This window comes from Cibotium barometz, chromosome 30, assembly GCF_041138505.1.
Source record: "Cibotium barometz isolate CiBa-2024 chromosome 30, ASM4113850v1, whole genome shotgun sequence".
Lineage (NCBI taxonomy): Eukaryota > Viridiplantae > Streptophyta > Polypodiopsida > Cyatheales > Cibotiaceae > Cibotium > Cibotium barometz.
The window spans coordinates 10,618,483-10,631,181 of NC_141075.1; the positions used below are offsets into that span (position 1 = coordinate 10,618,483).

General features: G+C 38.3%; 1 protein-coding gene across 1 annotated transcript; it reads right to left on the reverse strand.

The window, feature by feature from the left end:
- Positions 1-4,735: 4,735 nt before the first annotated feature.
- LOC147621145 (calcium uniporter protein 1, mitochondrial-like) lies at positions 4,736-7,441 on the reverse strand. The gene is made up of 2 exons (XM_086824491.1): positions 6,724-7,441; positions 4,736-6,207 (listed from the first exon to the last, which is right to left on the reverse strand). Exons 1-2 carry the CDS (start codon positions 7,189-7,191, stop codon positions 5,782-5,784), a joined length of 894 nt encoding a protein of 297 aa, XP_086680617.1. The 5' UTR covers positions 7,192-7,441; the 3' UTR covers positions 4,736-5,781.
- Positions 7,442-12,699: the final 5,258 nt, after the last annotated feature.

A 12,699-nucleotide genomic window follows, 5' to 3' on the forward strand; every position in this document is an offset into this window, starting at 1 on the left:
CTTTATACCACTATATATCATTGTATATAGCAGCTTATAGTAGCAGCAATATAGCACTATATAGTACTATTTATTAGCACTGATAACTATACATACAATATATGCTATTACTATATAGCATTGTATAGTACTATATATATGTAACTAGTACTATATACCACATATAGATAACACAATATATATAGCACATTATTATATAGTTATATAACACTATTGCTATATAGCAATGTATAGTGGCACTATACCACTATGTATATAGTACTTCATAATACCATTATATAACACTATTTATTAGCATTAATAGCACTATGTTATACTATATAGTACTATATAGTGTTATAGTTATATAACACATATATAGAGTTATATAACACTATTTACTATACATCCCTATAACGTATACCATAATATATATAGCACTATAGTACTATATATATTAAATGTAGCACTATATAGCACATATATATTACTCAATATATATAGCACCTATTATATATTTATATAATACTTTTGACATATAACAATGTATAGTAGCACTATATCACTATATAATACTTCATTCCACTTTTTATTAGCACTGAGACAGCTACTCTAAAGTAGTATATGCCACTATACATACAATATTTACTATTGCTATATAGCACTATATATGATGTTATAGTTATATCAATGTTACTATATAGCACTATATATGATGTTATAGTTATATCAATGTTACTATATATGATGTTATAGTTATATCAATGTTACTATATAGCACTATATAGTACATATATATAACACATATATATATACTTTTATTGCACTATATAGTTATATAACACTACCACTATATAGCACATATCTAGCACAACATATATAATGTAATATATATATACTATAGAGCACTTTATACCACATAACATAATATATACTATTGCTATATAGAACTATATAACAATATATATAATGTACTATATAGTGTTATATATACTATAGAGCACTTTATACCATATAACAGAATCTATACTATTGCTATATAGAACTATATAACATTATGTAATCCAAATGCCTCCATATGAAGCCGATTTATGGCTTCCTTTAAGTATAGCATTTGAACATAGGAAATGCAACAACATGTGTTCATATCCTTCAACTTGCACACAAAGAATGCTCAAAACAATGTTGCCCAATTTTTGCCTCTGGTAATGTTGACTTGAATTTCATTTATTAAAGAAATTGAGAGAATAATCAATTCTATATTGCATATTACAACACCACATAGAACACAATTCTCTTATATAGTGCTATATAGAAATAGTATATATGATACATTGCTGCTATATTGAAACAATATACTCATACATGGGACCACGTTGCAAATGTGTTTGTGAGATTTTGTATTCTTGTATAGTACGAGGTAGTTGTACAGAATCTTAGAATGCATTCAATGGGGTCACACAACTATGGGAGTCTTGTCTATGTCCAAGGCCACCATATAGCATGTTTCATAACCTGGATTGCATCATGGGAAAATGCAAAAACTATGGTGTTAAGGAAATAAAATTATGCCGAAGGGAAGAATTTGAGAAAGACATGAATAGTGTTATTAAGTTGTTTCAAGATGTTGACGCTAGTCTGAACAAACAAGGAAAAAAGAAATCTAAAAAATTATTGTCTCATAAGGAGCTTCCTATTTGCAAAATTGTGAACTTATATTGTAAGAAGCAACATACTGAAAAATTAATCTTGCACAATTTTAGGTATAGATGGCAAGTTAGAGTAGTTTAGAGAATGTTTAAGTAACTTCCCATAAGATATTGTAGTTTTGGTTGTGGATTTTTCTAAAGAGAAAAATGAAATACAATCAATGCCAATTTGGTATAATTATCAATGCACTATCCTTGTACACACATTACTTACCCCATCACCAAAAAAAGAGGACAATCACGTGATAAAAGAGATGCATTTCTACATTTTTTATGATAAAAATCATGAGACATTATTTGTTCAGCATTGCTTTAAACTTCCGAAGCAACACCTGTGGCGGTGGATGTGACACCATTGAAGGTACATGATCCATGCATAGTGCATGCTGATTTTCTAAGCATGATGCCACACAAATCCTGGGCGCTAATTACCACTCCAAACATGCTTCGATTGTGACGAAACTTTGCAAGCATGTGGGGGTGGGTCCCCCCCACATGCTTGCAAAGTTTGGTCCCCATCGGAGCATGTTTGGGTATGATGGTATGGGGAAGGCCCGGATTTTCCATGGCCTCTTAAGCACCAAGAGACTTGAAAAATCTGGACTGGGCGCTAATTACCAATCCAAACATGCTCCGATTGTGACCAAACTTTGCAAGCATATGGGGGTGGGTCCTCACCCACATGCTGGCAAAAGTTTGGTCCCCATCGGAGCATGTTTGGATAGGATGGTATGGGGAAGGCCCGGATTTTCCATGGCCTCTTAAGCACCAAGAGAAAAATTCATACAAGGCACTAAGTACCTATCCAAACATGCTCCTATTGTAACCAAACTTTGCAAGCATATGGGGGTGGGTCCCCCCCACATGCTTGCAAAAATTGGTCCCCATCGGAGCATGTTTGGGTACAAATTCGCTCTCTGCTGCCTGAAAATCACGCTACTACGTCGACTGTTGTTTTTGATTATCCGTCACGTATACTTCAAATTAGGCTAAACCCTTTTAGCTAAGCTTTGGATAGGCCTTAAGCTCCATGCATATCAAATCTTGAGCCATTTGGCTTAGCGGTTGCGTTGGAAGAAGAAAAAGACCAAAGCTCAAAAATTATCGATTAGCACCCAATCTTGGACTTCTAAGCTAGTTTTTTTTCTACTTTATCCCTTGCATCTTATCAAGGCTAAGTTTCCTATGCAAAAAACCTTATCAAATTTTCTTTCCCCAAGTTATTTGAAGGCTCTAAGTTTCAATCTTATTAATCACTATGATGAGTACTTAATTACTATCAATAACAATCAATTAGAAAAAATTGAGCTTAATTATAGTTGAAAATAAAAATTAGAGTATTATTCCACTGTGGAAAACCCTCTCTTTTATCAAAATCCATCTCATCCACTTGCATTACTCAATTTAAGTAATTTTTCACTGCATTTAGTTCACTTTTAGCACATAGTTTGCATTTTAATCACCTGCATAAGCCTAAAATCATTATTGCATGAAAATCCAAAGCACATCGCCAATCTTGTACGAGATTAGACACTGCCAATGAAGTAAAATATAAGCTCATTGGTAAGACCTCAAATAACAAGCATTTTACACTTAAAAGCATCATTTAGAGAAGGGTTAAATCTTTGGGAGACTCATCCATAAAAAAACACATATGCATAAGCATCAAAAGCTAAGAAAAGGTGCATTAAACACTATCCTAAGCATGCTCAAAGCACAAGTGCATGAGATGACCACAACACAACATGACATCCACACTAAATACATTAAAGACATTCACACTAAATGTATTAAAGACACATAAAGAAATCAAGAATAAAACATCAAAAGAAATATCAAGTGGCATCAAAGACAAAGTCTGTACCAAAGGCATAATGAAAAAGACACCACCAAAAGGTGGACATGATGACAAGCAAAAATAAGCAATCAAAGAGCTAAGAGTCAAGTCAAAGAGCAAAGACCAAGAGCTAGAAAATATTCAACAATGCAAAAAAGGACATGATATCGACACAAAGAATAAAAAAGCAACAAAAAATCTTCATCAAGAAAAAGCAAGGAGATCTCAAGTACGCAACATTACTAAACAATAAAGAATCTATCCACAACCCATTTCTTAAATAAAAATTTGTTGTAATCCTACAAAAAGTACTTGTAACTAACCTCTAAGACCAATGACGTACCTAAGCTGGAAGTTCATCCCTCACCTCGAGCCAAAGTAGCATTAAGGAGACTCAAGTACCAAAGTAGCACATGAGCCAAAGTTACTCATAGCACCTAGAGAAAGTGATGTAAATGTAAAACACTCGACACGAGAGTAGCCAAAGCACCACCCTAGGGAAGTAAAAATCAACCCGACTATCTCTAAAATAACCTCTAAGCTAGAGAGTAACTAAACCAAAGAGCCTTTGAGTTACCTAACCAAGTTAGAAACGAGAAAGGGTGAAAATTTATTGTAAAACTTGTATCTTACCACCTTGCCAAAGAAAAATGACATCAAAAGAGAGTGTTGAGAAATGTGATGCCATAGAGCACACGAAATAGATATAGAGTGAGTTGAGTAAGCCAAGCAAGAGCAAAATCCAAAATGAAACCACATAAACAAAGAGAATTATCTCACATTGATATACAAACCCAAGGGTGTACCTCCTCATATAAAAGACCATTTCAAGGAATGAAATATGAAACAAACTCTTAAACCTCTATATGAATAGAAGTCTCAATCTTGTAACCTAATTGTGCTTAAGTCTCTTACTTAATTAGTTTAATAGAAAATCATCATGTTTATACTTAAGAATCACCCACTTTAGATTACTAATTTAATATAAAATTAATACTAATAATCACGATAACCATGCACATGCACATGATATCCATGATTTTTAACAAATATGAAAAAAGAGAATTTGAGAGAACACAAATGCCATCATAATCAATGAGGTACAATACCTATACACTAAATAACTACAAAATTCATAAAACATTTTTACACTTGAAACCATGCTATGTTTTCTTTGAACGTCCAAAGGTTTCAAGGCCATATCTTAGGTTTTCCATCTTTTTTGAGATGTCACCAATCTCTCAGAGTGAATTACCGTTGGGCTGGCAATGGACGAGGGAGACTCCTTATCTCCATGAGATTGACTCCCTATCCATGAGTTTGATTCTCCCTCTTTTTTGGGTTGTTAGGAGGAAAGGTGAGGCCGGGTGTCCGAATGCAAAGGTCCGGACAGGTGTGTGTGGAAGGTGGAATACTCTATAAATGGATGAGAATGGCGCATTCCCTAAAAGAGCCTCTTTGCCCCAAAATCCCAAGCTAGGACAAGTCATGTTGACATCCGTGGGTATGTAACCATATCCGTGGATTAAAGTGTGTTTCCTCTTGTGAGAGATAATGTAAGTGACAGGATTAAGATTTTACAAAAGCACTCTTGACCTTTAAGAGTGGCTTCTCACATAAAGTCTTAATTCAATGCTTTGCCCATAGCAAGGCATGTGTGGCAATACTGCAGCTTGGGAGATCTAAGCCATGGGGTGCAGCATGATGCACTGCCTGACATGTCGAGGGCATTCCCACTTGCCTTGATGAATGCTTGGCTTGTATTTTAACAGACTTTATGAAGACTCTCAGAGGCCTTTGGACCATCATGGGTTCACAAACAACATCCTCATGAACCCTATTTGATCTCTCCAAAATTTGAATAAACCTCGTGTTTGCGTCGAATGATGTAAATCATTCGATCTTTGCATGCCCGAGGCAATCGGCAGTTGCAATTAAAAATGTAATTGTTGAAGGTCCATTGTATATAGTTTTCAGGTTCTCTGTGAACACTGGAATTATGTACATCATTTGTGAACACTGGAATCATGTACATTGATTGATCTTTGCAAGACTGCTGACGGTAAAATCTTGCTTAATGTCCTAGCATCAAGTCCATTGTATATAGTTTGCAGGTTTTCTGTGAACACCGGAATCGTGTACACATCAATTGATCTTTGCAAGACTGCTGATGGTAAAATCTTGCTTGTGATAACATCAGGTCGAAGAACAGTGAAGTATTGAATCAAATCTCTCAATGGCAATGCCGAGATTCTATTATTTGTGTGAATGTGGCAAAAAGTCCTGCATTTGTAGCTCCTTGAACCTTTCCACGTTGAAGTTCCTTTTCTTCATCAGCTTCCTCTGCTTGTAAGCAAACATGGTATGCATGAGGTCTTGGTAGGATGGATCCCTATGGGTGAAGATGAAAAATAGCAACCCAGCTACCAGGCCAGTGGATGCTACAAAGAAAGTGATGGGTTCCATCACATCCCAAGAGAGATCCCAGAAAGTGAGGCGGAAGAATAACAACGACTGCAACGAGAAGGCCCCAAATGCTGCCCAGAGAATGTGGCGCACTTGCTTGTGCGCGATTCTGTCAATCTCCTCCTTCTCCTTCTGAAGTTGTACCAATTCCTTTTTCCTTGGATCATTCTCCCGGGCTAGATGTAGAGGCAAAACACTGGCCAATAACTCAGCTACCTGTAGGAAACAAGGGGATTAGTGTAGCCATTCAAGTGGACAAAGAAAAATCAAAAGGTTATGTCAAAGCAAAGCAGGTTGACACTAAGAGATACAAGGTCAAGGACCAATGAAGCTTGCTACATGTCTTTGCTTGAATGTTAGCACCTTTACAGACATCATCCTTACCCATCGAACGGGTAGGGGTCGATGAATGGGGAGATTTCCCCTGCAATGATGGATGGTGGGGGTAGGGCGAGATCTCCCTGCTACGTCTGTGAATCCCCTGGGGGAGGTATATTGAAACCAGTATGTGGTTCATGACCGAGGGGTCTACTAAAACCAGCACATAGCTAACAATAAATGACTATCATGTGTAAAATTGCATGCATGATGATTGCAAACTATGTATAATATGAAATTTGTGTCCATTTTGTTACTGTGGCATGTCACAAGTGCAGATTTTGTAGGCATTTGACACCCATGTTTGCATACACTTGATAGCACTGAAGTAGAAAAGGAAGGGATGCCTTTCACCTTGTCTGGTCGAAGGAAGACTTTGTTGCGGAAGATAAGTATAACTCCGGCATCGTCGAGGCTCTTGGTGATGACATCGGCCTCAGCATTGGTAGCAGCAATGCCCATGTTTTTACATAGCTGGATGAGATCCACATAGGGCATGCAGTCATGACCTGTGTTGAGCAAATGCTTCTTCAGGTCTGCTACTTTGACAAGCTTGAACAATTGTCTGGTCTCTTCGTTGGAAAGGCGATCGCGGGAGGTCCCATGACCTCCCGGAAAGTCTACAGGCTCATGTAGAAGTACGTTATGGCTATGAAAATGGCCATGCCATAACAATGGCCCTGTTACGGGATACATGTTTGACCTTGCTGTGTATATAAAATCAGAAACCCTAGATGGGTCATGATTTAGCATAATGTTAGAAAGCGCCTTCCGGGTGCACAAAAACAACCCTCCCACAGTTCTCCTACCCACCATTCTCATCGGAAAATCATTCAAAAAGATGCATGAGAACCCATCTGTTTTTGCATCATATATTATACCCTAATCTTGCAAATCCCATGTAATTTCCATAAGCTTAAATCAGGTTTGCATATAATATCATATGACAAATCTCCACACGTATTTGATTAACTTAACTGAATGCAAATCCACCTAAGTAAACTGCATCTCAAGGCAGTGAGAAAACCTCAAAAAACAGAACCCACCACGGGAAAAACTGTCGGTGGATCCACGCCAGGGCAGTTACAAATGCGATTTTTAAAAAAAGTAAAGAAAAACAAAACTGGATTCGCAAGTCAATAGGGGCATACAATGAGTATGAGTGAAAAAAGATATTCAATTAATTAATGGAGGGGAACTTAGTTAAAAAATTTTAGATAACATTTTTAGCCTTAGTAAGGGTGGCGGTTGTGGGGTGGTTCGTTTTTTTAGATAACATTTTTAGCCTTAGTACGGGTGGCGGTTGTGGGGTGGTTCGGCGGAAGCTTTTGTGAGAGAGAGAGAGAAAGAGGCCCAGCCTTCGAAAGCAGGCTTCAACCAGTCCGCCAATCGCTCCTCCGTCGATTTAAATTGATCTCGCTGTCGCTGGGTAATTGTATGCCCCTATTATTCGAGTTTTTTTTAATTCACTTAGGAGCTTCATCGTGCTGCATTCGCTCTCCTGTCGCTGGGTAACAATGATTTTAAAAGAGAAATTCGAGAGAAACTTGGATGTTTAGGTCAAGTAAACACTTAAGGTGTATACTTCACCTATTCAATATTGTTCCTCCACTTGAGACAAACCCTGCCTCACGATGTAAAGGCAAGATTTCCAACTTCCAACTCCCTAATCATGCCATGTGTGTATTGTTCTCTATCCAACCCAAGAGTGGTCACTTACGATGCTTGCTTGGCTTGTTCAATAATGTTCCTCTATAACTCTCTACTAGCGTCCCTCGAGAGGTATGTAAAAACACTTGCCAAACATTGGGGAGCAATGGCTGAGCATCTGTAAGTTCTATTCAAAATAAATTTAGTTCCATGGCTTATCTTGAAGGCTTATGCATCACTGCTATTACCTTGAGGGGTTCACCTAAAAATATGTAACTATAGCACGTGAGTTCAAATGAAGAGGTTTTTAATTCAAAATTTTAAAGTAAATTTATAGAAAAGATTTTTAATCGATTCTGAAAAAAAACCTATCAGTCCATAAAGAAAAAGGGGTCATTTTATTCATGAAAAAATTACAAGAAGGGGGTTCTTTAAATACCCCTTGAACGCACTTGATACGTAAGGGGTTCTTTAAATACCCCTTGAACACGTACGTGATACATAGGGTTTCTTAGTAGTGCACCCCTTGAGTTTATTACCAAAATTAGTCATTAGACAATGTTGCTGGCATTCCTATCTAGCTCTAAACCACGCTCTTGAGAAATTGAACTAGTGAAGGTAGCTAAAGTCACTTATTGGCATTTGCCATTGTTCTAGGTGACCACACAATTAGCATAAATGATGAACTCGGAGGATAATATTTCTTTTAAGGCCCTCATCATATAAGCTTCAAGGAACTAGACTCATGAGAATAGCTCATAGATTTGTCAGAGAGTGGACTTAATGTTTAGGTCGAAGGTGAGGCCTCACACATGAGACTCATCGTACTTGTGCCACTGCATGCGGGCCTGCATGCGGGCTGAAGTATTAGAGGCAGATCTGAATGCTGTCCAAGAATTTGATGGAAGCTTGGATTGTGATATCGGGGATGTCTTGATAGGAGCTGATGAATGGATTGATCAACCTCCACATCCAATCTTCTGTCAGTATCATGCCGAAGGGTGGTGTGACTTGAACTCTAGAAAGTTGAATAGTAGTTGGTTGTGCTTCTTTTTGGATTTATACTCGTTGTGCTTCTTCTTGGATTTATACTCGTTGTGCTTCTTCTTGGATTTATACTCGTCTCTAATGCATAAGCCTGCATGGTCTCATGGACATGGGATTCACCATCTAGTTGATTGGTGTAGCATAATATGTGGCACAACAGTCCGGAGTTTGGTTGATTCTTCATTTTCGTGCTATTGAAAGCTTTGTTGCTGTGCCGAGCCTCGCGCGCTACCTTGTATCCTTCTCTTTTTGTTGCGATTGGAGTCTCTTGCATCCATACTTTAAAGGGCTTTTCCAAGTAGAGCTGCATCAATGGGATCTCAAACTTGTGAAGTGTGTGGATAGGCTCTTTGCAGGGGTAGAGTCTCTTTGCCATCTTGTAGATACTATCATCATAACTTCAGATGGCTAGTAGGTGCGAGAAATCTCGTGGAGTTTCTCGCGAGACAAGTGGCCTTTCTTCAACTTCAAAGAATTAGTTTGGCAAGTTGAAGGTGCTTGGAAGGGGTCCTGTGCCCATTGTAGCATGGTTCTTTGATCTACCTTGTGACAAGGGATTCTAGCCTTCAATGGCTCATGTAGCGGATCCTCATTTAGATTGAGGAAGCGTCCTGGGACTCACCGTGCTCTTTATCTACCCCCTTGGATGACCTCTCATCCTTTGGTGGCTCTTTTGTCACCATGATAGAAGGTGTCTCCTTCTTCACTGTCTTTCTTTGTGTCTTCTAAATCCGTGCGGCCTGAGCCCTCACCGGGGTATCCTGGGCTCCTGGCTTGTGGAATTTATCACAATAATCTTTTTGTTTTAGTTCCTCAATGAAAGTCTAAGGTTTCATCTTCTTCAATCCTATCAAAGGAGGGGTATGTAACAAGAGAGGTGCTGAAGAAGAAGGTGCTGGCGGCCTTTTACGGTTTGATCTAAGCCATAATCTCTCAATGGTGGTAGAGGACTACTATGCCAATTGGGTTATATATGGCAGCTAATGGACTAGCTTACATAGCCTTATATGTGGCCCACATAAGCGCGAGGCCTTCTCTGTTAATCCATTACACACGATCCACTACACGCATGGTTCATCACTTCATTACCCAATGTAGTGGGCTTTGTAAATTGCTTAGTGTTAAGTATTATATGTTCAGTGTCTACCTGTGTACATGGATTGTTCAAGAGAGAGCACCAAGCTTGGTAGTTGTAATGATAAGTTGCATCTTCTAGACATAAATGTCTATAGGGTCCTCTAAGTAGATGCCTCTAAGAAAATGTCTCCCTTAAAGATCAACATGTTTACTAAAGGCATGTAATCTTGCGGCACCTTATTGCATAGCTCTATAAAAAAATGCAAGTTAAGTGGTTGGTCCAAGTCCGATTCTCCTGAATGTACATGTAAAATCCCATCTCTTTTGGACATGAGAATCTCTCTCAAACTTAATATATATTTAAATATATTTAAAAAATGGAAGGAGGAGCGATCAGCTGACGACCAACCCCCCTCCTCATCGTTTTCTTGCATAGAACGGCACGACCCCCTCTCCTCTTGTCATAACAAAAGTGACGGCCCTCTCTCGCAGTAAGCACTTTCTTCCCCCTGTGTGGTGACCCCTCCCCACCTCATTTGTTATCTCTCATCACCACCCTCTCTCTCATTCTGACACCTTACCACCCCTCACTCACCCTCTCATCAACTCCCTTGCCATCTATCTCTATTGCCTCACCCACATTCTATAGCACCTCTTGCAGTCATTGTTCTACTCACCCTCATCCCTCTCGCTTGCTCCCTCGTAGCTCTCCTCCCTCACCAATTCACTCTGTCACTCTAGATCCCATTGAGCCCATCTCTCTCTCTCTCTCTCTCTCTCTCTCTCTCTCTCTCTCTCTCTCTCTCTCTCTCTCTCTCTCTCTCTCTCGTTCTCGTTTATCCCTAGTTTGAAGCTCTTGCTAATTGTCAAGCTTCACAATCTAGCTTCACCTCTCTATTAATTTTACACTTCAAAGCATGCTATTGCTTTTGACTTCCATAGTCTGCTAGTACACAATAGCCAATTGTAATGAGAGGAACCTCAACAAGTGAATCAAACCACTAATAGTGATGATATAGGAGGAAGATTACCTACTCAAAGCACCTGAGTGGCCTCCTCAAGAAGGCCTTTGAGCTCTCTGTCCTTTGAAATCGCCAAGTGGCCCTCATTATCTTCTCTAGCACTGGCAAGCTCATTGAGTTTTCTAGTTCCAAATATGGTGGAGGACGCTCCTTAGATGCTTGTAGTAGCTGATGACGAGGGAGCCTGCGGACTCTTAGGGGAGATTCAACTTGCAATCGTGAGGATGCAAATCCAATGCCTCTCACGACAAGTTTAAACACGTGATGGTGAGATGTAAGAATTCAAGCAAGGAGGTAGTCTATGTGTACTCAAATTATCGGCTACCGATTGGATCAGGTTAGTCATTCCCTCTATATATAGACTAGACACCACAAGTAAGTCAATTAAAACTCTAAATCCTTTTCAGAATTAGTTCAATAAATTGGAAGCATAATTTAAGTCGATTTCTATTATTGAAAAGTAAGTTTAGCAAAACTTTAGAAAAGACCATTCAGTCAAAATTCATAAAATGACCAGCTTGAGTACAAAAAATAGTTTTATAAATGTCAGAACTAGTCATTCGAGCTTGATGATATCCAGATTTCAAATCAATTTTACTAAAGACAGATGCACCTTTAATCTTGTCTAGCAAATCATCAACACGAGGGGTGGGATAACTATTCTTAACTATGACCTTATTGAGAGCTCTATAATTAATACACATGCAGTAAGTCTTATTCTTCTTTTTAACAAGAAGAACACATGCACCAAAAGGAGAAATACTAGGTCGAATAAGTTTCTTGTCTAATAATTCTCTAATTTGGTGTTCTATATCTTTTTTTTTGAAGAGGATTTGTATGATAAGGAGCTCTATGAGGTGGTTGGCTATCCGAATAATCTCTATAGTATGGTCTTCATCAGGACGTGAAAGAGGTAAGTTAGGAGGAAAATCATCTACAAAACAATCCCAAAACTTAGCCATGAATGCTTGCTGAGAAGGAGTGAGATTATTTTCATATGCTTGCACTTCATTAACTAAAATCATGTATGCACGTGATTGCTTCCGAAGTGCACGTTTATCTTAGGTATGGGATAATAATGGATACATCTAAAGAGAATGATCACCAACTAATTGCATGAGAGTACCATTATGTGTGAAATCCATAGTATGCATGGAATAATCAATATGTGGATTGAATTCATGTCTAAATGGCATACTAAGTATGATGTTACTAGAATGAAAAGGTGCAATGAGAAAGTTTAATTTTTATTTATAAGGTCCAATTTGTATCTTAAGGTCACGTACTTCACGAGTGCACGTGTGTAGCGTGTGCCTTGAAATGCAGATTTAACCTTATAATATGAAGGACAAGTCTCCAAATACAGCCTACAAACTGCCTTTTCAAAAATAAAATCATGCGTACTACCATCATCACGCAAAATAGTGATATCATTTCCATTAATAGATCCTTTCATACGAAGCAAAGAGTGAGGAGTGATTGAAGTACCTGTTTGCTGATTCGCTTTGAGTACCCACTTCTTCATTGTTGAGTT

Coding starts and splice junctions, on each gene's coding strand:
- LOC147621145 (XM_086824491.1), bottom strand. CDS start 7,191: ATGAGAATGGTGGGTAGGAGAACTGTGGGAGGGTTGTTTTTGTGCACC. Junction 6,208..6,723: donor TCTTCCTTCGACCAGACAAG/GTGAAAGGCATC, acceptor TGTTTCCTACAG/GTAGCTGAGTTATTGGCCAG.